The sequence below is a fragment of the Ornithorhynchus anatinus genome, chromosome 17 (genome assembly GCF_004115215.2).
Source record: "Ornithorhynchus anatinus isolate Pmale09 chromosome 17, mOrnAna1.pri.v4, whole genome shotgun sequence".
Classification (NCBI taxonomy): Eukaryota; Metazoa; Chordata; class Mammalia; order Monotremata; family Ornithorhynchidae; genus Ornithorhynchus; species Ornithorhynchus anatinus.
The window spans coordinates 38,178,664-38,204,620 of NC_041744.1; the positions used below are offsets into that span (position 1 = coordinate 38,178,664).

Below are 25,957 nucleotides of genomic sequence, written 5' to 3' on the forward strand. Positions count from 1 at the left end.
AACTTTTGTACCATTTCGGTGCTTCCGAATATATACACATAGTTGTCCTTTGTATCTGAAGGAGGTACCCCTGACCTAAGAGTACGTGTGGGTGGCTGAAGAGGCCAATGCAGCAGCCAAAGTCCCAGTCACATTGGGCACACAAAAAAGTTACCCCTTGCTGTGGTGTGCTTTATATTTGCAGCACCTGTTCAGAGAAAATTTGGTACAAATCTAGTTGTATACTGCTCTACTGTTTTTTTAATGGTATGTGTTAAGCGCTTACTAAGTGCCAGACACTGAATTAAGCACTGGAGTAAGTACAAGCTGATCAGGTTGGACATGGGGCTTACAGTATTAATACCCATTTTACAGATGAGGTAACTGAGGCACAGAGAAGTGAAGCGACTTGTCCCAGGTCACATAGCAGACAAGTAGTGGAGTCAGGATTAGAACCCAGGTCATTCTGATTCCTGGGTCCATGCCCTATCCACGACTTGTCTATTGATCCAGTTCTCGTCTTCCTCCTATCTGCAATTCATTTTATGACTGTCTCCCCTGTTTGATTGTACTCAATCACATTTTTTGAGTGCAGAATAGTGTACTAAGCACTTGAGAGAATACAGTATAACAGAGTAGATATGCTCCCTGCCCACAAGTGGTTTGCAGTCTAGATTATAATCTCCTTGTTCATTCATTCAATCATTTATTCAGCACTTTCTGTGTGCAGAGCACTCTATAAGCACTTGGGAGAATACAATATAACAATAAACAGACATATTCCCTGCTCACCACAAGCTTACAGTCTAGAGATGGTGAAAGGCATTAATATAAATAAATAAACTATAGGATATGTACATAAGTGCTGTGGGGCTGGAGGATGAGGCAGGGTGGAGAATGAATAAAGGAAACAACTCAGGACAACACAGAAGGGAGAAGGGATCACATCTGCTAACTATCAGATTCTTCCAAGCTTTTAATACAGTGTTCTACATGCAGTAGGTGCTTAACAAATACTATTGACTGAGAGAAGGCTTAGAGAAAGCAACCTCATGGTGAAATGTTGGAAGCCTTCTCTAGCGGGCAGACTAGTTTAGTGGGCAGCAATTGAGAGAGGAAGAGCTCTTTGCAAGCCAAAGTTTTAAGAGGACAGTGAGACTAAAAGGCAAAAATAACACCAAGTGCTGCCAAGAGTAAACACCAACACAATAAGTAATAAGGGCAGTGGCCGGTTTGGATTGTCAGTCTCACCAAAGGACTTTATAGCTGCGCAAGCACAGAATGGCACTGTATTTGTTTGGCCATCGCAGCTCTCATGTATTCTCTCTCTGGATGGTAAGAGACTGCTCAGGGTCCCAGACACCAGCCACAACAAAGATGCAAGTTAGGCTCTCTGACAAACGTTTCTTTATCTTATCAAAATGTCTGCTTCATTTTCCAGTTCCAAATAAATATTCACATTTTCTGAGCACTTAGCATGAGCGGAGCACTGTATTAAGTGCCTGGGGGAATACAGTGCAACAGGGTTAACAAATCTGATCCCTGTCCTCAAAGAGCTTATAGTCTACACTTCGAGTGGGTGGAAGTCCTTAAAGGTCCCAATGTCACTGTGTTCCTCGGTATGGTGGCTGGTCCTCCTTAGCTTTCCTCTGAATTTCATGGCTGCTGATTGAATTCATTAAGTTGACTGAATCCTGAAATCAGCACTCAGCCCTGAATTGAACAGGTTGGAGCAGATTTACCCTCATCTGTGTTGGGATTCGCTTCTCCCAAGGCCCAGTAACAAGGCAGAACCTGGAAGAGAACATTTGGACATTTTTAGAAGAATCACATAATTGGATTAATCCCAGATGTTTGTTCCCACCCTATATTGCCCTGATTTAAAACAGACTAAGAAGATGAGGCTTTAGCAATTTTCATCAACACACTCAGGGCTGAAGTGAACCAGTGGCTGAGATGGAAGTGAAATATGCCAGTCATTGCTCATCCAGGTTTTGCCTTGAGTCACTGTAGATTGGGAATGGAATATGCACCATTTGACATGGATTTGAATTTTAGGAGGGAACTGAGACTGTGGCTTTGGCTCTCCAAGTAAGATCACTCACCCATACCACAGTTCCTGAGCCCTGAAATTTTGGAGCTTTTACTGCACCCATTTTTATCTAAAGTCCCTAGTCACGAAAGCCACTGGAAAGAGATGTTCCCCAGGGCCTAAAGGGGCCCGACTAAATTTGGGTGTTCTCAAATCGACCCCTTGGCCTTCACTCACTGCCATTGCTGTTCCACCTCCATCATGCCCCGGGGCTGTAGTTGTTGGAGTCAGCACTGGGGCAGTGACCATGGAATCAATCCATCAGTCAATCAATCAATGGTATTTACTGAGCACTTACAGTGGACAGACCACTGTACTAAGTGCTTGGAAGAGTACAATACAACAGAACTGAGGAGTTCAGCTGGGTGAGTTGATAGGGGCAGTTGCATGAGGGTAGGCCTCAGAGGTGAGTTTGGAAATGGGGCAGTGTCATCCCCTACCTCCTCATCTCTTTTAAGCCCCTGTCCACTTCTGTCTTGGGAAGACTAACCCCCAGGAGCATCTTGGGGAAGGGCTATTTCAAGAAGGCTTACCCAGAGCCAAGAATGATCCTGTCTCTCTTGCCAAGGTTTTCGTTTCCAAAAGCAATAGCCTAAGAGTCCCAGGTGGACGAATAGAAGAACAGCAAAACAGATCCCGATCTCTCCCATGTATCCTACGGCAAACAGAAATATAAGATGGTGCCTTCCACTTGGAGCCATCTTTCCCCAGCAGAGCCCAGAGAACAACAAACTGCCAATGGGAAGAACCATGCCATGGGTCAAGGCTACAGTGGAGGGGTGGGACTGGTGAAACCAGCAGGATTGGTGTAAAGATGGCAGGGATGGTGGGACCAAATGGCTGAATGCAGAACCAGGGCTGGACTTGAGAGAGGGAAAAGAGCATTGCTTGGGGAGAAGATAAGGATAGGAGGTGTCTGGGAGTGAGAGCTCTGAGGTAGAAGCAAAGATGGAAGGGACTGAGACTGTGGTTTCAGCTCTCTGGCTGAGGTGGCTCCCCACACCACAGTTCTTGAGCCCTGAAGTTTCAGGGAATATATGTCATTCTAAGCCCAGAAGTCATATGAAGGTCTTCATCACCCACATTCCCTGGGACCTCCCCAAGACCCTGCAGCAGACTCCCCCACCCCGGCCCTGGAGGCACCTTTTTGGTTGTGGAGAGGCGGCAGTGGCAGCTTTATCTCCATGATGAGAGCCGGGTGGTGGATCACACAGGTGGCTGGTTTCTCTGGGGGAGGCCAGGAGGGGCTGTGAGTAAAGTTGCTGATGACGGTCACCATCTGATTTGAGTGCCAGATGTGATGCAGCTGCAAGCCCCCGTGGTAGCCGTGTGGCAGGTCCCAGGTAATCTCCGGGGCTGGCTTCCCCATCGCCAGGCAGCTCACTGCCAGCATCTCACTCTCCTTCTTATCTCCCACCTGGGAAAGGGACCTGATCTCCACCTGAGGCTCAGATATGACTGTCCAACAAAAACAGAAAATCTCTGGTCAATGACAACCTTCCTCAGGAATCTAGGTCAAGAAAACTGGAGAAAGAGCTCTTTCCAGGAGCAGAGTCCCTTTCCTGCTCTAGAGAGGGGAGAGGTCAGGAAGCGAGGTTTTTCAGCCTACTCCACCTAGGTAAATTTGGAAAACTGCCCCATATCCCAAGCTTTATACAGTGGCTTCTGTGGGGATGGAGGCACTTCCTGATTTCCTTTGTTCATTTAGCAACTACTTAGACAGACTTGAACCTGGGGGACCCTGGGTCCCCTAGAGAGTTAGGCCTGCTGGGTTTTCTGGGCAGTCAGGACCCCGGGACCCCTCACCCTCTCCAGGCAATCAGACCCTCTCCAGGCAATCTGATAATCCAGGCATCATCCATATTTGTATCTGCTGCAAAAGGCATTAGGACCCAAATTCTCTACCATTAGAGGGGCAGTTGAGAATCTGATGCCTCAATAGATGGCTTTACTATCTCAGGACTAATAATAATAGTAATTGTGATATCTATTAAAGGCTTAATCCAACAGCAACCCAGTCTCACATGGGGCTCACAGTCTAAGAAGGAGGGAGAAATGGTATATTATTCCTACTATACACATGAGGAAATTGAGCCCCAGAGAACAGAAGAGACTTACCCAAGGCCCCATGGTAGGCAAAGGGCAGAGCTGGGATTAGAAGCTAGGTCTGGATTTCCAGTACTGTGCTCTTTCAACTAGACCACACAGTCTCTCACCTAAGCTCTCTAGCACTATTCCCCTTCATTCCATCCCCAAGCAGATCTGAATTTTGCCCCTGAGTACTTGAGAAGCAACGTAGCCCAGTGGAAAGAGCATGGGTCCGGGAATCAGAGGACCTGGGTTCTAATCCAGGCTCTGCCCTGTACCTGCTGTGTGACTTTGTCACACACTTTGTCACTTAACTTCTCTGGGCTTCAGTTACCTCATCTGTAAAATAGGGATTAAGACGGTGAGGCCCTTATGAGATCTGGACTGTGTCCAACCTGATTAGTTTATATCTACCCAAGCACTTAGTACAGTGCCTGGAATTTAGTAAGCACTTTACAAATACCATGGAAAATATTTTGAAATCGTAGATCTACCTAGTTGGTAGAGAACACCTCTAATGAATCCAGGTCCCTTTGCATTTTAACCTTACTTCCCAGGTGTCCTGCCAACTCTGCGACATCTCAAAGACAATGGACACATTATCTGCTGCCCTGTATACAGCCCCTACCTCCCCCCACCCACCCAGTTACTGATCCAGACTCTGGGTAGTTCCATCTCGCAGCTTCACCATGAAGGCAAATTCCTGACAGTTGACTCACTGGGGAAACTTATAGGAAACTCCTGAGAATCCATTTCAAAGTTTTTTTTTAAAAGCAGAAGTGCCAACCCTGTGGGTCTGCAGCTACCCGAGGTGGGGTGTGGGGAGGGATGTCAGGCTGGGCCATTGATGAACAGGCTGCTGTCTTTCCAGGGAAAATTCATTGCGTGGGTCCTCTCCTCCTCCTGAAAGAACTTCCTGGTCTTGAGCAGCTCCAGCCTCCCTACCCACTATGTCTCCTTTAGATCCTGAGGAGCAGAAAGCAGGGGGAAACACCTGCTAGAGGGTGTAGCTGTCAAACTACTCAAACGGAACATACTTCTGTAAGACAAATTGTGAAAACAAAACTGGCTCCAAGATTGAAAGATAAGGTTTCCCAGAAACAAGACTGGTCTTGCTTTCAGAATCTCTCTCTACTGTAAATAACAGCTTGTCAGCTAGCTGGCTCCCCCTCTTATTAGGGAAGTCCCTCATTTGGTTTTATCTTGGACACTGCGATTTTCAGCTTGTCTGTCCCCAGTCTGGGCCTAGTACAAAACTGGACATCTTTAAACCTGGATGTCTTTATTAAGTCTCCTTCTCCCACTCCCCATCCCCTAAGCTCCTCACTGAGTCCCACAGCTCAAAAGCAGGGTTCTTTTTTCATGTTGCTGAAGGGTGATTGTCTGTGGGCTTTTAGGGAAACTCTCCAGAGCCTGCTGAAGATCAGCAAAGGGGCATTTGGCATGCCCAGTATCATCAGTGACCACACCACCTCTCATGCCTCAGGGAGAGATTCTGTCCTTCTATTGGAAGAATCTCACCCGCTTCAAAGCTTTATTGAAGGCACATCTACTCCAAGAGGCCTTCCTGACTAAGCTGTTCTTTCCTCTTCTCGCACTACCTTCTGCATCACCCTGACTTGCTTCTTTAATTCATTCCTTCTCCTAACCCCACAGCACTTATGTATGTAGCTGTAATTTATTTATTTATATTAAGGCCTCTCTCCCCTGCTAGACTGTAAGCTCATTGTGAGCAGAGAATGTGTCCATAAAGTACTCTCCCAAGTGCTTAGTACTGCACACAGTAAGTGCTTACTAAATACGATTGTCTGACTGACTGAGGAAGCCCCCTCAAAGCAGGTTAGAGGGCAGACAAGGGAGCAATTGATCAATTGATCTATCAATAAATCCATCAATGATATTGATCAATCAAGCACTGTACTAAACCCTTGGGAAAGTACAATCAACAGTAGAGTTCCCTGCCCACAGTGACCTTACACTTTATCGGAAGGCCCTCCTCCAGAAAAGTCCCTTCCCTGACTGGCCTCTACCCTCCTCTGGAACCACAAAGATTCCTGTTCCAGATTCTCTCCTCCAGTGTCATCTCCTTCCCAGCCCTCTGCTCCAATTATTCTTCCACCAGAATGGAATCCCAAGATGGAGTGTGAGCCTAGTCTTCCGAAGCCTCTCCTCACCCTCTCACCTTGCAGACCATGACATTTCCTACCAAGCAGACAAGAAGTCCATCGGGCAGAGCACTGTGCTAAGTGGTTAGGAGAGTACTAGAGTGTTGGTAGACATAATCTTTGCTCACAAGGAATTTGCAATCCTGTGAAAAAGCAGACATGGAAATAAATCACAAGTAGGGGAAGAAACTGAGTTAGATATGTACATAAATACTGTGGAGAGAGGGGTTGGGATGAGGAAATTGGATGGGGGGAATGATGAATTAGTCAGGGAAGACTTCCAGGAAGAGATGTGATTTTAGTAGGGCTTTGAAGATAGGAAGAGCAGTGGTCTGCTGGATGTTAAGGGGGAAAGACTTTCAAGTGAGAGGGAGAGCTTGAGCAAGAGGTTGATTGTGATAGAAAAGATATCGAGGTACATTGAGGTAAGCAGGCAATAGAGAGGCTAAGATTGCAGGCAGTGGGAGAGAGGATTGCCTTCAAGTCAATGGTGAGGAGTTTCTGCTTGAGTGGGAGATGGATTGCTAACTATTAGAGGTTTTTCAGGAGCAGGGAGACATGTTGAAAATGATGTATTAGAAAAATGATCCTGTCAAGAAAATGAAGTATAGATTGGATGGGGAGAAGCTTGAAGTGGGAGGTCAGTGAAAGGGCTGATGCAGTAGTCAAGATGGGAAATGACAAGTGGTTGGAGAGAAGTGAGAGGTGGTAGTTTGGATGGAGTGGAAGGAGTGGATTTTGGAGATGCTGGGTAGACAGAACTGACTATATTGGTGACTAACTGAATATGTAAGTTGAAAGAGAGATAAGTCAAGAATGATGCCAAAGTTATAGACTTATGAGACAGAGAAGATGGTGATATGGCCAACGGTAATGGAAAAGCTAGGAGAAGGAGCGGATTTGGGAGTGAGGATGAGAAATTCAGTTTTGGACATGTTGGGTTGGAGGAACTGGTGGGACATGTGGAAGAGAGATGTCTTGAAAGCAGGAGGAGATGTAAAGTTGCAGAGAAAGAGATAAGGGCTGAACAAATAGATTTAGGAATAATTCACTTAGAGATGGTAATTGAGGCCTAGGAATGGATGAATCCCCTAAAGGAGTGAATGTAGATTGAGACTAGAAGGAGACCCCAAAATGAGCCTTGAGGGACCCCCACAATTAGAGTGTGTGTGGCAGAGGAGGAGTCCATGAAAAAAGGAGCAGCCAGAGAAGTAAAGGAGAACCAGAGAAAAAATGTGGAGAAAGAGTGTGGCCTAATGGAAAGAACACACATCTGGAAGTCCAAGGACCTGGATTTTAATCCCAACTCTGCCACTTGCCAGCTGTGTGACTTCAGGCAAGACACTTAGCAAGACACTTAGCAAGACATTACCTTCTCTGTACTGCAGTTTCTTCATCTGTATAATGGAGATTCAATACCTGTTCTCCCTCCTACTTAGGCTGTGAGCCCCATGTGGGACAGAGACAATGTCCAACCTGCTTACCTTATATATATATCCCAGCACTTAGGAGAGTGTTTGGCACTTAATAAATGCTTAACAAATGTCACCGTTATCATTATTGGCTGTATCGGAGAAATCAGGAGAAATGGGAGTCCATAGTGTCAAAGGCTGCTGAGGGGTCAAGGAAGATTCATTTGAATTGGCATGAAGGAGGTGATTGGTTACCTCAGAGAGAGCAGTTTCAGTGGAGTTGAGCTGGTGGAAACCCTAGTGAGGGGGTGGAGAGGAAGAAGAGGCACTGGGAGTAAAATACTCACTGAAGAGTTTGGATGGGAATGTTAGGAGGAAGAAGAGGTGATGGCTGAAAGATGCAGTGGGAAAGAGGGAGGATCGTTTTAGGAGAGGAAATAGGTGGGCACGTGTGAAGGCAGAGACAAAGGAGCCATTCTACAGTGAGTGATTGACGGTGGCAGTCAGAGAAGGGGTTGGAAGTTTAAGGGGAAGGGCTAGATTTACAAAGGAGGTGAAAGCTCTCCTTTTGAGAGACAGCTGGGAAGGATGAGAGAATGGACTGTGGGGGTAGGAGGGGCTGAGGAGGTGCAGGGGAGATTTTGGGGAGTTCATGCCTAATGGTTTCAATTTTGTTAATTAATTAAATGGCAAGATCATTGGGAGCAAGAGATGGAGGAGGCAGAGGCACAGGAACTTAAGGGGGGAGTTAGAAACTGTTTGTGTGGGCCTAGGATTCACTAAGGGTGGAGAAGAATAGTTGTCATGTGGAGGAGTGGGCAGAGTTACAGCAGGTAAGGGTCAGTTTGAAATGGATGAGGTCAACTTGATATCTGGATTTCCTCCAGCAAAACTCCACCCAATGGGCACATGAACTAAGGACCTGCCAAGAAGTTCCATGCCCACAGTCACAAATCCCTGGTAGGGAAATACGACAGTTCTAGAGTAGTCTGGGAGAAGTCAGGAATCCCCCCAGAGAAATGTTCTGAGTTTCTGTGGTTTTAGGCGAACTTTATTCAGTCATTCAATCGTATTCTCCAAACTTCTTCAAACTGGTGACTATGATGTTGTTATGTCACTGTGCCTGGCAAAACACAGGCACCATCTCACGCATCTCATTTTGCAGGGGCCATCAGTGGTCACCCTGACTAGCTCCCTTAAACCTATTCTGGCCACAGAGTAGAGTGTTTCCGAGATGACTTGAAGACATTTCTAAAGGGCTTCTCAGTTGTCTTGTTGTCAGTTGTTGTCAGTTGTCTTATTCTGACAGAGAATGAAATGGGTACAACAGCCCATTGTGGGCACCCAAGCAGAACCTGGTTGGTTGTGCTGGTTAGTCAATCATTCAATAGTATTGAATCTCCATTTTACAGATGAGGAAACTGAGACACAGAAAACATGAGCTGACCAAGATCACACAATCCATCAATTAATCAATGGTATTTATTGCTGTGTCCAGAGCATTGTATAAAGTGCATGGGAAAATATAATAGAGAAGTTAGACATGATCCCTGCCCTCAAGAAAGTAGTGGGGGAGACAGACTTATTCCTGGGATTGGGGGTGCCCAGCTGCTCCATCACAGCCTTGTCCCTTTGTGCCACTGCCCTGAAATTCAGGGTTGGGGCAGGGGTGAGGCCTGTTCTTGTGGAGGAGGACTTCCGTGCCAGATTCGGACCTCTACGTCTAGGTTCTGGCCCCCTCAACCGAACAGAGTCTGAGAGCCATCGCTAATTCCATCGTTCTACTCTGAGGTAAGAGATGCTCGTAGACACCAACAACTTGGATATTCCTCACAAAGAGTGCAGGACTTAGTCTCTACCACCTTATCATAGGGATCTGGGTGTGGAGGGTAGTGGGAGGTGCAGCAAGGAATCTAAGGGAGTGACACAGTAGTCCTGTGGGATTTTTCTTACTGGAAACACCTTCGAAGGCCCAGATGGGCTTAGGCTCCAACTAAAAACCCCATAGGGAGAGTGTGGTGATTTTCCTGAGTCGAAAGACTAGAAGAGTGTCTGTTCCTGAGAACCTAGGGAAACACGCCCTCCTGCTGACTGAGCATCGTCCCCTCCTCTTCCCACTTCTCCTGGAGCCTCTAGCTGTCTTCGGACATCCAGCAGGCCAGATTTAAATCCAATCTTCAAATCTACCTAAAATCACAACTCCTTGGGAAGGCTTCTTTGATTAATCTCTCATCTCCCCACCCTATTTCACATCCCCCATCCCCACATCAGACTTCAGCACTCAATGTCACCTAGGCATTAGGTATGCACTCCCCTGAACTAAGTACTTGTGTACATCTTGTGTACATAGAGAAGCAGCGTGGCTCAGTAGAAAGAGCCTGGGCTTTGGAGTCAGAGGTCATGAGTTCGAATCCCAGCTCTGCCACTTGTCAGCTGTGTGACTGTGGCCAAGTCACTTAACTTCTCTGTGCCTCAGTTCCCTCATCTGGAAAATGGGGATGAAAACTGTGAGCCCCACGTGGGACAACCTGATTCCCCTGTGTCTACCCCAGCGCTTAGAACAGTGCTCTGCACATAGTAAGCACTTAACAAATACCAACATTATTATTATTATCTCATTTGTAAATATTTTTATTACCTTATTTATTTTGTTAATGAGATGTACATCCCCTTGATTCTATTTATTGCTATCGTTTTTGTCTGTCTGTCTCCCCAGATTAGACTGTAAGCCCGTCAATGGGCAGAGATTGTCTCTGTTGCCGAATTGTACATTCCAAGAGCTTAGTACAGTGCTCTGCACATAGTAAGTGCTCAATAAATATTATTGAATATCTTTTAACTCTGTTGTTTCTCTTAACTTTAGTTTATTATCTCTTTCCTCTGCTACATCATAAGCTCCTTGAAGGCAGGGAGCATTCGATCATATTCTCCCAAGGTACAGTGCTCTGTACAGAATTAGCATTTAATAAATATGAGTGATTGAATGATTGGAGCTGAGGCTGGCCAGAAAGGATCTGGAAGAAGGTCCTCAGAACCCTGGTAGCAGTCATCAATTTGTTGGACCTAGTGGAAAGAGCACTTGTCTGGGAACTTGAGAACCTGGGTTCTAATCTTCTGATACTTGCCTGCTCTGTTAACATTGGCAAGTCACCTCACTTTTCTGTGCGTCTGTTTCCTCATCTGCAGAATGGGGATTCAACACCGTTTCCTCTTCATACTGTGAGCCCCTCGTAGGAAAGGAGCTGTGTCCAATCTGCGTATACCATACCTATTGCAGTGTTTACAGTTTAACAGATACCTCCATCATTATAATGTTTCACAGGCTCTAGCAATCGCTAGGTCAGAATCCCAGAGAGGAAAGGGTTCCAGATCCAACATTAAGACGCACCTGGAGTTTTGGATTTTTTGAAATGAGGTAGACTTGGCCCCAAGGAGACTCAGCCAGTTAAGGGAGTTTTTACAGCATGGCCTTTCCCTGGGCAGAGCGTCTTACCGTGTATCTTCAAGCACATCCTCCCCTCGACAGGGCTGCTGGGGAAGACATTGAAGATGCACTTGTAGCAGCCCTCATCCTCCAGGGAGGCAGAATGGAGTGTGAGGGCCGAGGAATCCCACCCTTCTGTCCGCAGGCTGGCACGGTTAAGGTAGCGGCCCATCAGCCTGAAGCCGTGGCTTGGGCTGGCGGTGGCTATGTTTTCTGAGGTCCTCCCACTCTCTTTCTGCCATGTGATCTGCAGCACTTCTTTGTCTTGCGACAGCTGGCAGTGCAGAGTCACATTTCCCCCCACTGTGGTGCTCAGCTCTTTTCTGTGGATCACCTCCATGGAACCTGCAGGAAAAAATGAAAAAACCAATCAATCGAAGGTACTTATGGAGCACTAACTGCATACTGTATGCTGTCCTAAGTGTCTGGGAGATACAATTCAAAGGAGTTGGCAGACATGATGATCCCCATCTTCAGGAAGCTTGCAGTCTAGTAGAGGAAGGTCAGGGGGACAAACATTAAAATAAATGACAGGTGGGGAAGCAAGAGAATAGAAGGATATAGACATAAAGTGCTGTGGGGTAATGAAGCACACCCTGAATCCAACCTTCCCACTCCTCTCACCCTACAGTCTCTCACCCACTGGATGCTCTCCAGAGAATCATTACATCACATCCTCATCCTCCTAGCAAGCACTGCTCCCAGTCTGCCTGAGCAAAGGAAATTCTGTCCAGAGAGTCTGGCAATGGTGAGAGAGAGGAAGGAACCGATAGCTTTTTCCATTGCTTCCTCCAGCCATCCAACCTTGGAAATATTTTCCCAGAGGATGAACTCTGGGGTGATGCCTGCTGAGAAACCAAGAGGCACCATTCCCTCCAAAGCCAGTTTTCCCTGAGCTACTATAGCAGCAGCAGAGTCCATCTGAGCAGCATGTCATAATGGATAGAACACGGAAGGTCATGGGTTCTAAATCTTATTACAGTGCCTGGCACATCATAAGTGTTTAACAAATACTGCAATTATTATTAACTCTGGCTCTCCCACTTGTCTGCTGTGTGACCTTGAGCAAGTCACTTCACTTCTCAGGGCTTCAGTTTCCTCAGCTGCAAAATAGAGATTGAGACTGTGAGTCCCACCTGTGCTTATATCCAACCCAGAGTTTAGTACAGTGTCTGGCACAGAGTTAACAACTACTGTAATTATTACTATTGTTATTATCTCCTGCTTCTTCCTTTTTCTTCTCCTTCTCCTCCTCCTCCCTCCACCACCACCAAAAGCTAGTGGGAACATGAGGGCAACAGGGCTGGTAGCCACCAGCATTCCTTCTGGATCAGAGAGGTTGGAAACTCCTCAAAGATGCACAGTAAAGTAAGGGCAAAGCTAGCAGTCTTTGCAAGGCCAAATAACTCCACTTAGATAAACACATTTTAGATATTTCAGCCGGAGAAGCACTAATGTTAGGAAAGGGCCAGGGAAAACAAGGAGGCAGACCAGCAGTTAGGTGGATAGAAACCATAACAACAACAATGGAAAACAGCAAGGTTACAGATTACAGTAGAAGGTAGGACTTTCTGGAGAAAATATATCCATAGAGTCGCTATGAATCAGAAATGACTTGATGGCACTTCAATAATAATAATCATAACAATAATAATAAAATTTAGTTCCCATTAAAAATGATTGTGAGTGCCATGAAGGATAGAGACTGTGACTTTGAATCTACCCCAAAGCTTAGTGCATAATAAATGTCATAATGATTGTAGTCCCCATACAGTCTCTTTCTCTCTCTGCTGGAGTTCAGAGTTTTCCTCTCGAGATAGTAAACTGTATCGGTGCCTCCTCCCTCAGTCTAGAATACAGATCTCTCACTGCATGTAGAAACTCCATCTTTCTACCCACTCCCTGAAGATTCTTTCACGCTGGTTTCCAGGCTGAGGGGACCTTTCTCCAGTGATCTCCCTCCTCAGCCCCCCATTCAAGCTAAGATTCCTCATCTCACTTCTTCTTTCTCCTTGATGAACCTCACAGACACCTCTCCTCTGTTTAACTCTGTCTGGCTCAGGCTGCCTTTGTTCCAACATTCATTCAATCGTATTTATTGAGCGCTTACTGTACTAAGCAGTGCAGAGCACTGTACTAAGCACTTGGAAAGTTCAATTCGGCAATAGAGACAATCCCTGCCCAACAACAGACTCACAGTCTAAACGAGGGAGACAGAAAACAAAACGAAACAAGTAGTCAGGCATCAATACCATCAAGATAAATAGAATCATAGATAGATATATACACATCATTAATAAAATAGAGTAATAAATAATAAATACAAATATGCACAAGTGCTGTGGGGAGGGGAAGGGAGAAGAGCAGAGGGAGGTAGTAGGGGGAATGGGGAGGGGAGGAGGGGCAGCGGGAAAGGAAGGGTTCAGTCTGGGAAAGCCTCCTGGAGGAGGTGATCTCTCAGTAGGGCTTTGAAGAGAGGAAGAGAGTTAGTTTGGCAGATGTGAGGAGGGAGGGCATTCCAGGTCAGTGGTAGAATGTGGGCCAGGGGTCAACAGCAGGACAGGTGAGAACGAGGCCCCGTGAGGAGGTTAGGGGCAGAAGAGTGGAGTATACACAGTGGGCTATAGAAGGAGAGAAGGGAGGTGAGGTAGGAGGGGGCTACTATCTCCCAGCTCCTCCGGCTCCCCAGGATACCCTCATGGCCCAAGCATCCTAACTCCCAGGGAAGGAGAATCTAGCCTGTTAGCTTGCCACAGCAAGCCAAAGCCTACCTGCCACTGTACTCCAGGCAGCCAAGATGAAGATAGAAGCCCACCACATGGCAACAGAGAGTTGGATCCTAGTCACTAGGCAAGAGATACATATTATATAAACTTCCTCATATTTAGAGTTCCACCCACTCATGCCCCACCAGGGCCTTGTCAAGGGCTGGCTGAGCCTAGTCATGTGATGACTGTGAATTTCCAAAAAATTCAGTAAATAAGTGACATTTATTGAGCGTTTACTATGGGCAGAGCACTGTACTAAATGCTTGGAGCTGCCTCTTTTAGGAAAAATGAACAGTGAGGGAGGACTCTGACTTTTGTCTGATTTCATGAAACTTGGGCAGGCTCCCAGCCCTGTTGACGAAGTGGGTGTGGTAAGTAAGAAGGGGTAAAGGAGTCAAAGAGGGTCTGGGAGAGGAGGGGAAGTGGGCTGAGACCTGCAGTTGGGGAATACAATAGAGTTGGTAGACAATCCCTGCCCATTTCTGATGACTTTACAGTCTTTTGGGGGAGACAAACATTAAAATATATTGTAGATAAGAGAAGCATTAGGGTATAAGGATATGTGTATAAGTGTTGTGGGGTTGTGGAGTGGGATGTTATTCAATATAAAATACAATTGAATGAATGAAGCATGTGGAGGTACAGACTTCAGTGTATCTCTGCTAACGGACTGCTGCTGGAAAGAAAAGAAATGTAATGTAAACCCAATGCAAGAAGGAGTAGGCGAGAGCACAGCCAGATTAAAAGAGGTTTAGAAGGTATTTTGGTTTCTTTTGCGCAAGGCTCCTTAATTTTTACCTTCTAAAATGTGAGTTAGTCAATCCCCACCATTTATGTTCCACAGGCCTTTGGTTATAAGACATAAAACAGCTACAGTTTTGCCAATCCCTACTATTGGTATTCATCGGTGCTGGGAGGTTTGGGAACGCTGGACCTATCTTTCACAGTGGTCATGATGCCCTTCCCCTTCTAAATCAATTGGTGGTATTTATTGAGTGTTTCCTGTGGGTAGACCACTGTACTACATGGCTCCCAGGGACGGGAGCCTGTTCAGAACAGGACTCAATGACACTGGCTGCCTGGATCTGAATCTGGACCTGGCTAGTTGGTCTATTCTCACAGCCTCTTGCCCAGGCCTGGCACACTTAAGGAAGGCAACAGGAACTGCAGTGCTGGTAAATTCTATTGGATGATTACTGCCATAGCAGCTGACATGGTCAGAGAATCCTTGGGGTTCTCAAGCCCCTGAGGAGGTGTTCATTTAGTAGTGGTTTGGAGTAGTAGCAGTAGTAATAATAATAATAATGTTGGTATTTGCTAAGCGCTTACTATGTGCCAAGCACTGTTCTAAGCTCTGGGGGGGATACAAGGTGATGACATTGTCCCACATGGGGCTCACAGTCTCCATCCCCATTTGACAGATGAGGTAACTGAGGCACCGAGAAGTTAAGAGACTTGCCTAAGGTCACACAGCAGACAAGTGGTGGAGTTGGGATTAGAACCCATGACCTCTGGCTCCCTAGTGCGGGCTCTTTCCACTAAGCCACACTGCTAAACTTCTTTAGCCTATAAGCTCATTGTGGGAAGGGAGCGTGTCTGTTATATTGTTACACTGTACTCTTCTAAGTGCTTAGTACAGTGCTCTCCACAGAGTAAACACTCAATATATACTTTGACTGATTGATAGAAGTAGCAGTAGTAGTATTTATTTAGAAGCTGTGGCCTGATGGAGTCAAAGGGACCTGGGTTCTAATCCTAACTCTGCAACTTGTCTGCATTGTGGCCTTGGGCAAGTCACTTCATGTCTCTTTGCCTCAAGTATGTTACTTGTCAAGTATGTCAAGTAAAATGGGGATTTTATGTGAGCCCAATGTGAGCCCCAAGTGGGACAGGGAATGTGTCCAGCCTGATTTGCTTGTTATCTATCCCAGTGCTTATTACAGTGCCTGGAGCATAGTAAGCACTGAACAAATACCATTATTATTATTATTATTAGTAGTAGTAGTTTCAGGGTAAAATGGGGGTGCCTGGGTTTAAATTACAAAGAACTGCAAAATTAGGGATAGGCTGTTATTCCTGGATCTAATTTAGGATCTTTTTTTATTATTTGTAGTATAATAAATGCTTACTAAATGTCAAGAACTGTTCTAAGCACTGAAGTAGATACAAGTTTATGAGGTTGGACATGGTCCCTGTCCCAAATGAGGCTCACAGTATAAGTTGGAAGGAGGATGATTTATAATAACAGTAATAATAATTATGGCATTTGTTAAGCACTTACTATGTGCCAGGCACTGTACTAAGCACTAGGGTAGATACAATCAAATCGGGTTGGATGTAGTCCCTGCCCCTAGTGGGGCTCACAGTCTCAATCCCCATTTTACAGATGAGGTAATTGAGGCACAGAGAAGTAAAGTGACTTGCTCAAGGTCACACAGCAGACAAGTGGCAGAGCTGGAATTAGAACCCATGGCCTTCTGACTTTCAGGCCCCTGCTTTATCCACTATGCCATGCTGCTTCCCTATTTAATCCCCCTCTTTGTCCCCATTTTAGAGATAAAGTAACTGAGGCAAAGAGAAGTTAACTGACTTGCTTAAGGTCACACAGCAAGCAATTGGCAGAGTTTGGATTAGAATCCAGATCCTCTTACTTCCAGGCGCCTGCTCTTTCCACTAGGAAAAACTGCTTCTGTTATTGTTGAAACCCATATCTTTCGATAAACCAAGAGACTGCCCGAGGAATCTGTTTGTGGGTGGATCTTATTAATTCAAAGTGATGCCTACTTGAAAGAGGAAATGGCATCCGAATCACTCCATCGATGGGACTCAAGAAAACCGAATATCCCTTTGCTGACTCAGTAGCAACAGGTATACGATACATCACATGCATGAAGTCAATGACATCATACAGAAACCTTTTCAGAAATCTGCTGAAGTACATGTGTGTGCCCTGGAAGCAGGGTGAATGTGCTCACTCTCCAGTCATTTAATTTCCCTTTCAGTCAGTCAATTGTATTTATTGAGGGTTTACTGTGTGCAGAACACTGTATCAAGCTCTTGGGAGAGTACAATATAACTATATAATGGACACATTCCCTGTCCACAATGAGTTTACAGTCCAGAAGGGGAAAAAGAAATTAATATAAATAAATTACAGATATATACGTAAGTGCTGTGGGGCTGGGAGGGGGGATGAATAAAAAGAGCAAGTCAAGGCAATGCAGAAGAGAGTGGGAGAAGTGGAAAGGATGGCTTAGTCAATGAAGACCTCTTGAAGGAGATGTGCCTTCAATAGGGATTTGAAGTGGGGGAGAGTAATTGTTGGATATGAGGAGGGAGGGCGTTCCAGGCCAAAGGCAGGACATGGATGAGTGGTTGGCAGTGAGATAAATGTAACTGAGGTACAGTGAAAAGGTTACCATTAGAGGAGTGAAGTGTATAGGTTTTCATCCTTTATGAGCAATGTGGGTGTGGACACAACTGCCAAGGCCATGGGAGTGGGACACAGAACCACCAGACAGGGAACAGACCAGTTGACAACCAAACTGTCTGCTATAAAGTCAGAAGAACCATCACCTTCTCTTGCAGGCAGCCAAGGGGTGCAGAACTAACTTTGAAACCTGATGCCTCTCATGGCTGTTGGGGGTACCATATCCAAGCATCATGGGACAGTGGTAGCAAGCTGCTGAATCAATCTGCAAGTCCACTATCATTGAACTCCAAAAGAATGTTTTCCAGAGCTGTGAATGACCATTGCATATGGACCCTGGCATTAAAAAGTCGACAACCAGCCTTGATAAGTGACCAGAAAATCACGGATGGTACTCATCACTCACTACTTATCTGCACAGTGAACTGAGGTCCTTTGCGTGTTTTTTCAACTCTGAATCAGCAGCTGGAGTCCTGAGTGGGGAAGGACAATTTCTAAGCACCTTTGAGCAGTTAGGTGAAATGACATGAATGAGTGTCAGGGGACACCTAGATGTGTCTTGGCTCTAATCCAGCACCTTGGCACAAAACATGTACTTAATAAATACAACAAGTAGCAGCAGTCACAGTGTTTAAGCTTCTGCTTGGGTCAGTGCACCAAACTAGGTACTTAAGAAGTATAGAATTTCCAAGCGACCCATTCTCTCTCCACAAGATCTTATACCCTAAGAGGCAAGATAAACAAATATATTTACAACTCAAGTCGTCAAAATAGATAATTTGAGCATACATATACATACAACAAAAATAATATTCTTGGCTTCAGTCACTTCAGTCAGTACAACCTATCCTCTCTCCACCACCAGTTAGTACTGGATTCCTTCCACCCCTCTGAGCTGGAGCTGGTTGTGTTTATCTTAAGGTCTATATCTATGTCTAGGCTAGAAATGCCTGAAGGGGGGGTGATTTAATCACTTTTTCTGAAATTCTACTGCATGGGATTTTGTCAAATTGGTAAAAGAGGTATATAAGCAAGTCAAATATAAACTATATGGGAAACAGCATGGTGTAATGGATAGAGCATGGGCCTGGGACTTACAAGGGTGTGGGTTCTAATCCAAGCTCTGCTACACGTCTGCTGCATGACCTTGGACAAGTCACTTAACTTCTCTGGGCCTCAGTTGCCTCATCTGTAAAATGGGGATGAAGACTGTAAACTCCATGTGGGACATGGACTGTGTCCAACTTAATTTTCTTGTATCCACCCCACACTTAGCACACAGTAAATGCTTAACAAATACCAGAATTATTGTTGTTATGCTCCCAATCAGTCTGCATTTTTCCACACTGTTATCCAAGCCTTTCAATTTGTCTTCATCCCTCTGATCTTCTTGGTCCACCTTTTTTGTTAGTAGTAAGAGGAGGAGGAATAGCAGAAGGAGAGAAAAAAAGGAGGAATAGAAGTAATAGTCGATAGTAATTATGTTTATTGAGCACTCTCTTTCTGATAGCTCCTTCTCAGTCTCTTTAGCAGACTCCTTTCTTTAAACTATAATAGAGGAAGTCTGAGTTCTGGATCCCCTTTTATTTTCAATAATTCAATCAATCGTATTTATTGAGAGCTCACTGAGTTCACAGCACTGTACTAAGCACTTGAGAGAGTGCAATACAACAGAGTTAATTAGACACATTCCCCGCTAAGAAGGAGCTAGCAGTTTAGATTGTCTGGACTTACTTCCCTTCCCAAAAGGAACTTAAAATCTGGACTTAGCATGTCCAAAACAGAACTCCTCATTTTCTTACCTAAACCCTGCCACCATTCCCCTGCCTTCTTCATCACTTTAGACATCACCACTATCATCCCTCTCTCAAAAGTCCATTACCTTGGCATTATCGTTAACTCATCTCTTTCATTCAACCCATATCCTCTTTCATTCAACCCATATCCTTCCAGTTTCTATCACCAAATCCTGCCAGTTCTATCTAACAGCATGTCTAAAATCCACTCTTTACTTTCTATCCAAACTGCTACCACACTGATCCAAGCACGCATCATATGCCGCCTTAACTACCGCATCAGTCTTCTCACTGACCTCCCTACCTCCTGTCTCTCCCCTCTCTAGTCCGTACTTCAGTCTGCTGCCTGGATCATAAATAATAAATATGATTGATTGAATCCCCATTTTGCAGATGAGGTAATTGAAGCACAGAGAAGTGAAGTGACCTGCCTAAGGTCACACAGCAGACAAGTGGTTACCCCATCTGTAAAATGAGGATTAAGACTGTGAGCCCCATGTGGGACAGAGACTGTGTTCAACATGATTAGTTTGTATCTACCCCAGCACTTAGAAAAGTGCTTGACACAGAGTAAGTGCTTAATGAATACTACTATTATTAGTATTATTTTTAACCTAGATCCTCTGACTCCTAGGCCTGAGCTTCTACCATGGTGCTTAGCTTAACAAAAAAGTAGTTGAGGAGGTCACTGGGAGTTGGGGAGAGAAAAGTGAGGGCCACTAGGGCCTTCAGGAGGGAGGTAGAGATTGGGAATAGTTGGAGGGAGTTGTGAGGGTGGCGGAGGGTCAGTGAGGGAGGAATGGTAAAGTTCTACTGATCAGAGGAAGGAGCTGAATTCTAGCCAGAAAAGTGAATTTCAAATGGCACAAATCATTCTGACAGCTACATTCGACTGCAAAGCTGCAGGAGTGGAGGAAGTGGTCTGCGGAGTGATTCAGAGTTGGGGGTTGGTGGCGCGAGAAGGACACAGGGATATGGTTTGGCAGCCATATAGGCCTTTCTGGTGACAGAGAGGCCACCAGTGAACTAATCCCGGGAAAAGGGTTTACAGACCTAAGGCAAGATGATACCAAAATTGGGTAACGGGAAGGAGAGAAGAGGAAAAAATAAGACAAAGAAAAAGGGGCAGGCTCCCTTCCTGGAGTGTTTCTTGGCATTTCTGACCCATCAAGAAATTCCACACTGGCCCAGAAAAGTCCAGTTCAGTCAGCTGTGGTGTGGGAAGCAGAAGCCGCAGGACTGGGACTGGACAGCACATTCTCTGCTTCTCCTCCTTGTAGTACTAATAGTAATGGTATTTATTGAGCATCTACTGAATAGAAGCAGCATGGCTCAGTGGAAAGAGCACGGGCTTTGGAGTCAGGGCTCATGAGTTCGAATCCCAGCTCTGCCACTTGTCGGCTGTGTGACTGTGGGCAAGTCACTTAGCTTCTCTGTGCCTCAGTTCCCTCATCTGTAAAATGGGGATTAAGATTGTGAGCCCCACGTGCGACAACCTGATTCCCCTATGTCTACCCCAGCGCTTAGAACAGTGCTCGGCACATAGTAAGCGCTTAACAAATACCAACATTATTATTAGAATGCACTATATTAGGGAAATAGAACAACAGCACAAAATTCATTCATTCATTCAATAGTATTTATTGAGCGCTTACTATATGCAGAGCACTGTACTAAGCGCTTGGAATGTACAAATCGGCAACAGATAGAGACAGTCCCTGCCCTTTGATGGGCTTACGGTCTAATCGGGGGAGACAGGCAGACAAGAACAAAGGCAATAAATAGACTCAAGGGGAAGAACATCTCATAAAAACAATGGCAAATAAATAGAATCAGGGTGATGTACATCTCATTAAACTAAATAAACAAAACGAATAGGATGATGAAGATATATACAGTTGAGCGGATGAGTACAGTGCTGAGGGGGTGGGACGGGAGAAGGGGAGGAGGAGAGGGAAAGGGGGGAGAAGAGGGTTTAGCTGCAGAGAGGTGAAGGGGGGGTAGAGGGAGCAGAGGGAAAAAAGGGGGGAGCTCAGTCTGGAAAGGCCTCCTGGAGGAGGTGAGCTTTAAGTAGGATTTGAAGAGGGGAAGAGAATTAGATTGTCGGAGGTGAGGAGGGAGGGCATTCCAGGACCGTGGGAAGACATGGCCCAGGGGTCGAAGGCGGGATAGACGAGACCGAGGGACGGTGAGGAGGTGGGCGGCAGAGGAGCGGAGCATGCGGGGAGGGCAGTACAAAGAGAGAAGGGAGGAGAGGTTAGGAAGGGGCAAGGTGATGGAGAGCCTTGAAGCCTAGAGTGAGGAGTTTTTGTTTTGAGCGGAGGTTGATAGGCAACCACTGGAGGTGTTTAAGAAGGGGAGTGACGTGCCCAGAATGTTTCTGCAGGAAGATGAGCTGGGCAGTGGAGTGAAGAATAGACTGGAGCGGGGCGAGAGAGGAGGAAGGAAGATCAGAGAGAAGGCTGACATAGTAGTAGGAGCTTACACTGGAATGGAGGAGACATTTTTGGAAATATTTACAGGCAGTGGAATCAGAATACACGTGAAAATTCATATATTTGATCATAGTAATTGTGGCAAATATATTGCACACTATACTAAGCACTGAGGTGGATACAAGCAAATTGGGTTGGACACAATCTCAATCTCCATCTTACAGATGAGGTAACTGAGGCCCAGAGAAGTGAAGTGGTTTGCCCCTTGTCTGATAGAGCAGACAAGGGGTGAAGCCGGGATTAGAACCCACAATCTTCTGACTCCCAGATCCATGCCATAATAATATTAATAATGATATTTATTAAGCACTTACTATGTACCATTGTTCTGAGCTGGGCTAGGTACAAGCTAATCAGGTTGGACACAGTCCCTGTCCTATGTGGAGCTCACAGTCTTAACCCCATTTTACAGATGAGTTAACTGACTTGCCCAAGGTCACATTAAGATAAGTGGCAGAGCCAGGATTAGAACCCATGGCATCTGACTCCCAAACCTGTGCTCTTGCCACTAGGCCATGATGCTATTTGATATATTTATTTTTCTTTCTTTAGCTCTTCTTAAGAGAGCTAAAGAAAGATAGAGAAACAAGTGCTGAGGACAGAGATAAGTACATAGGGCAAAAGGTGGCTTTAAGGGCCAAGATTTGGGGTTAGATAGATTCGTCAGAAAGGCTTGTTGGAAAAAGCAGTGTGGCCTAATGGAAAGAGCTCGGGCCTGGGAGTCAGAGGACCTAGGTTCTGATCCCTACTCTGCTATTTGTCTACTGTGAGATCTTGGGCAAATTGCTTCACTTCTCTGGGCCTCAGATACCTCATCTGTAAAATGGGGATTAAGACTGTGAGCTCCATGTGGGACATAGACTTTGTCCAACCTGATTTCCTTGTATTTACCCCAGTGCTTAGTACAGTGCCTGGTACATAGTAAAGTACTTAACAAACACTATTAACAAAAAAATGGAACACTATCAGAATGCATGGGTCAGCTCTGCTACCGTGCCAGTTGTGAAGTCCCTTCCAGCCTCTCAAGTTGGAACCCCAAATTGTAGACATCCCATGATTGGGTGGCATCTAGTCCCTTGTGTGGGACCCTGCAAATGTGTTTCCGGGACTCAGTCTCCCGTGCCTCCCTCCCACCTACCCAACTTGGGCAGCTGGTCAGCCCTAATGTTCTCCCAGAACTGAGAGGAGAGCTAGGGGGTTTGGTGAGAGATTTGGTACATGTCAGGAAGTGGTTTGCTCATCCCATTTTCAGGAAGATTAGGCTGGAAGGTGGGTGAAGAATTCCTGAGGCCTGGAAAACTTCCAGAGATTTTCATTCAATTAAGACATGAATCAATCAGTTTTATCTATTGAGTGCTTTCTGACCCTTGGGAGCTTCCAGGAGGCCTTCTTTTAGCCTGGCAGGGAGGCTCCATGGCCCCTGGCCTCATTAAGCAGCCAAAGTGAGGACCACCCTCCCTGCATGCTCGCTTATTGCCTTCCAGGAAGTCTCTCTCTCTCTTTTTTTTTCTCTCTCACATACACACAAACACACATACACACACCAACCCCATCTCCCTCCACCACCCCCTCCACCTCTCCAGCCACACTATTTCCTCTTCAGAGAGGCGCCTTCCCTCCAGCGCTGAGGTTTTGGCTGGGGCAGCCCACCCTGGGCCTGGGTCTTGGCATCAGTCTTCCCCTTCTGCTGACTGCTGGGGAAGAAAGCCATAGGGGCCGTGACCTGGAGGCCTGAGCACGGACAGAGCTGCAGCATGGGGAACTCTCTTCGGACCTTTAAGGGCAGGTGAGTCAGGACTGGGGTGGCGGGGGAAATGGCGCTGAGCTACTGGAGCTCCCAGGCCCCTTGTAGCCCCGACAATACAGGATACTAGGAGCCGATCAATGATCCCATCGACCTCTGGGAAGCCACTCACCATTTCTATATTGGAATGCAGCAGAAGTGGAAGCAAATAGGAACTCAACAGGGATTCAACAGTGTTGTCTAACAGAAACAGTATGGGCCTGGGAGGCAGAGGACATGGGTTCAAATCCCAGCTCTGCCATTTGCCTGCTGTATGACCTTGGCCATGTCACTTCATTTCTGTTTCTCAATTTCCTCAGTTGTCAGATGGGGATTCAGTATCTGGTCTTTGTGGGATAGGTACTATGACCCATTTGGATTTTCTTGTATATACCCCAGCGCTTAGTATAGGCCTTGGCACATAATGAGCACTTAGGAAATGTTCCAGTGATTATTATTTTTATCTGTGGCTCTCCCTTGGGGACTCCCGTAGCTTTGACCTTTGTTCTGGCACTCAGGCCCAGTGCACAGAGGGAAGGCCCAGCTCTCAGCCGTTCCCAGATTTTCACCTACCAGTAGCCTGGCAAACAGGTGATCAGAGCAAGCAACTTCCACTGAGCCTGGCTCCCAGCCCCTCCCCATCCTCGCTGACCCCTCCCCACCTATGGGGCCTGGCGCCGGCTGTGCAGGGCGGTGACTAGGAGCAAAGGCGAGGGGGCTGGAGTCCAGGAATCCGTGAGTCTAGAAGGCAGTATTAGGGGGGTGTTTTCTGGCAGAGTGGGACCAGGCCCTGAGAATCAGCAGCCCTAGGGAGAGAATTCTGATCTCCTCTCTCCTCCCCAAACTCCCAGGCTTTCAGGAGTTACCTTGGACCCAGTGATTGCCATTTGGGGATGCTAACCAATCAACCAATTGATTTATTGAGCACTTACTTGAGCACTTACTGTGTGCAGAGCACTGTATTAAGCACTTGGCAGAGTACAACACAACAGAGTTGGTAGATGTGACCCCTGCCCACAAGGATCTTACAACCTACAGGAGGAGATGGATGTTAAAATAGATTGAGGATAGGGGAAGGAACCGCGTATAAGGATATGTTCCTAAGTGTTGTGGGAAGTTGGGGTGGGGTGTGCATCATAAATACTTAGTAGGGTTCAAACTCAAATAACTAGGTATTGCACATAGGAAGGGGAATAGGATGAGGAGATGATGGGTTACTAAGGGAAGGGTTCCTGGAAAAGATATGATTAAGTAGAGTTTGAAACTTCAAAGTATAGTTCATGGCACATGACAAGCACTTAACAAATGCCATTATTTGAAAGTGGAGAGAGTGGCAATCCTTTAATCCTTTAGTACAGTGACTGGCATATAGTAAGTGCTTAAGAAATACCAGATATCTAAAAAAATGCATTTTGAATGAGAAAGATGAATTGGGGCTAATATTAACGTTCCAGTCTTGTGAGATGGGGAGGGGAATGGTGTTGCCTACAGTGACGGGAAAGTCATGCAAAGGGCAGAGTTTGATTGGGAAGATGAGGAGTTCGGTTTCAGACACATTACATTTGAGGTGTCAGTAGAGATGTCCTGAAGGCATGATGGAGAAGAAGCATGGCTTAGTGGATAGAGCATGGGCCTGGGAGTTAGAAGGATCTGTGTCCTAAACTTGTCTCTGTCACCTATCTGCTGTGTGGCCTTGGGCAAGTCACTTCACATCTCTGTGCCTCAGTTCCCTCTGTAAAATGGGGAAATCAGTGTGAGCCCCAAGTGGGACAGGTAGACTGTGTCCAACCTATTTTACTTGTATCTACCCCTGTTCTTAGAACAGTGCTTGGCACATAGTAAACACTTAACAAGTACCATCATTATTATTATTAATATTAGGAACAGAGAATGTGAGACAGCAGAGAAGGAAAGTGGTCGGGGATGGAAAGAGAGATTTAGAGGGGTAGGAGGGAAATTTGACAAGCCAGAAAGTCAGTGAATAGAGACCCACCCAGATCATTACTTCGCTTCCTGAGACTTTCTTTTAATATGGAATTTGTTACAGGTTTACTATGTGCCAGGCATTGTACTAAGCATTGAGATTTATTACTAAGTGCTGTCGAGTTGTTGCCGATTCATAAAGACTCCAAGAATGTACTCTCTCCAGAATGTCCTATCCTCTGCCATAATCTGCAAATTTTCTAATGGTTCTTCCGTTATAGTTGTTATGGTCTCTATCCGTCTAGCTGCTGGTCTGTTTCTTCCATGTTTTCCCTGGACTTTTCCTAGCATTAGTGTCTTCTCCAGAGAACTAGTCCTCCTGATCATGTGTCCAAAATATGCTAAACTAAGTTTAATCATTTGGCCTTCCAAAGATGACTTTGGTTTAATTTGCTCTAAAATCCATGTGTTTGTCTTTTGGGCAGTCCATGGTATTCGCAAAAGCCTTCTCTAACACCACATTTCAAAAGAATCGATGTTCT

At 45.8% G+C, this 25,957-nt stretch overlaps 1 protein-coding gene across 2 annotated transcripts; it reads right to left on the reverse strand.

Moving 5' to 3' along the window:
• Positions 1-935: 935 nt before the first annotated feature.
• LOC103165249 (OX-2 membrane glycoprotein-like) lies at positions 936-14,064 on the reverse strand. 2 transcript variants are annotated; one of them, XM_007656692.3, is made up of 5 exons: positions 13,992-14,064; positions 11,230-11,565; positions 3,215-3,529; positions 2,605-2,726; positions 936-1,773 (listed from the first exon to the last, which is right to left on the reverse strand). In XM_007656692.3, the coding sequence occupies exons 1-5, from the start codon at positions 14,038-14,040 to the stop codon at positions 1,687-1,689; spliced, it is 909 nt and encodes a 302-aa protein (XP_007654882.1). In that variant the 5' UTR covers positions 14,041-14,064; the 3' UTR covers positions 936-1,686. The 2 variants fall into 2 exon arrangements, with proteins under 2 accessions (XP_007654882.1, XP_028937576.1); XM_029081743.2 differs by lacking the exon at positions 13,992-14,064 and adding an exon at positions 11,860-12,070.
• Positions 14,065-25,957: the final 11,893 nt, after the last annotated feature.

Coding starts and splice junctions, on each gene's coding strand:
- LOC103165249 (XM_007656692.3), bottom strand. CDS start 14,040: ATGTGGTGGGCTTCTATCTTCATCTTGGCTGCCTGGAGTACAGTGGCA. Junction 11,566..13,991: donor TGCCTGGAGTACAGTGGCAG/GTAGGCTTTGGC, acceptor TTTTTCCTGCAG/GTTCCATGGAGGTGATCCAC. Junction 2,727..3,214: donor GCCTCTCCACAACCAAAAAG/GTGCCTCCAGGG, acceptor TGTTTGCCGTAG/GATACATGGGAGAGATCGGG.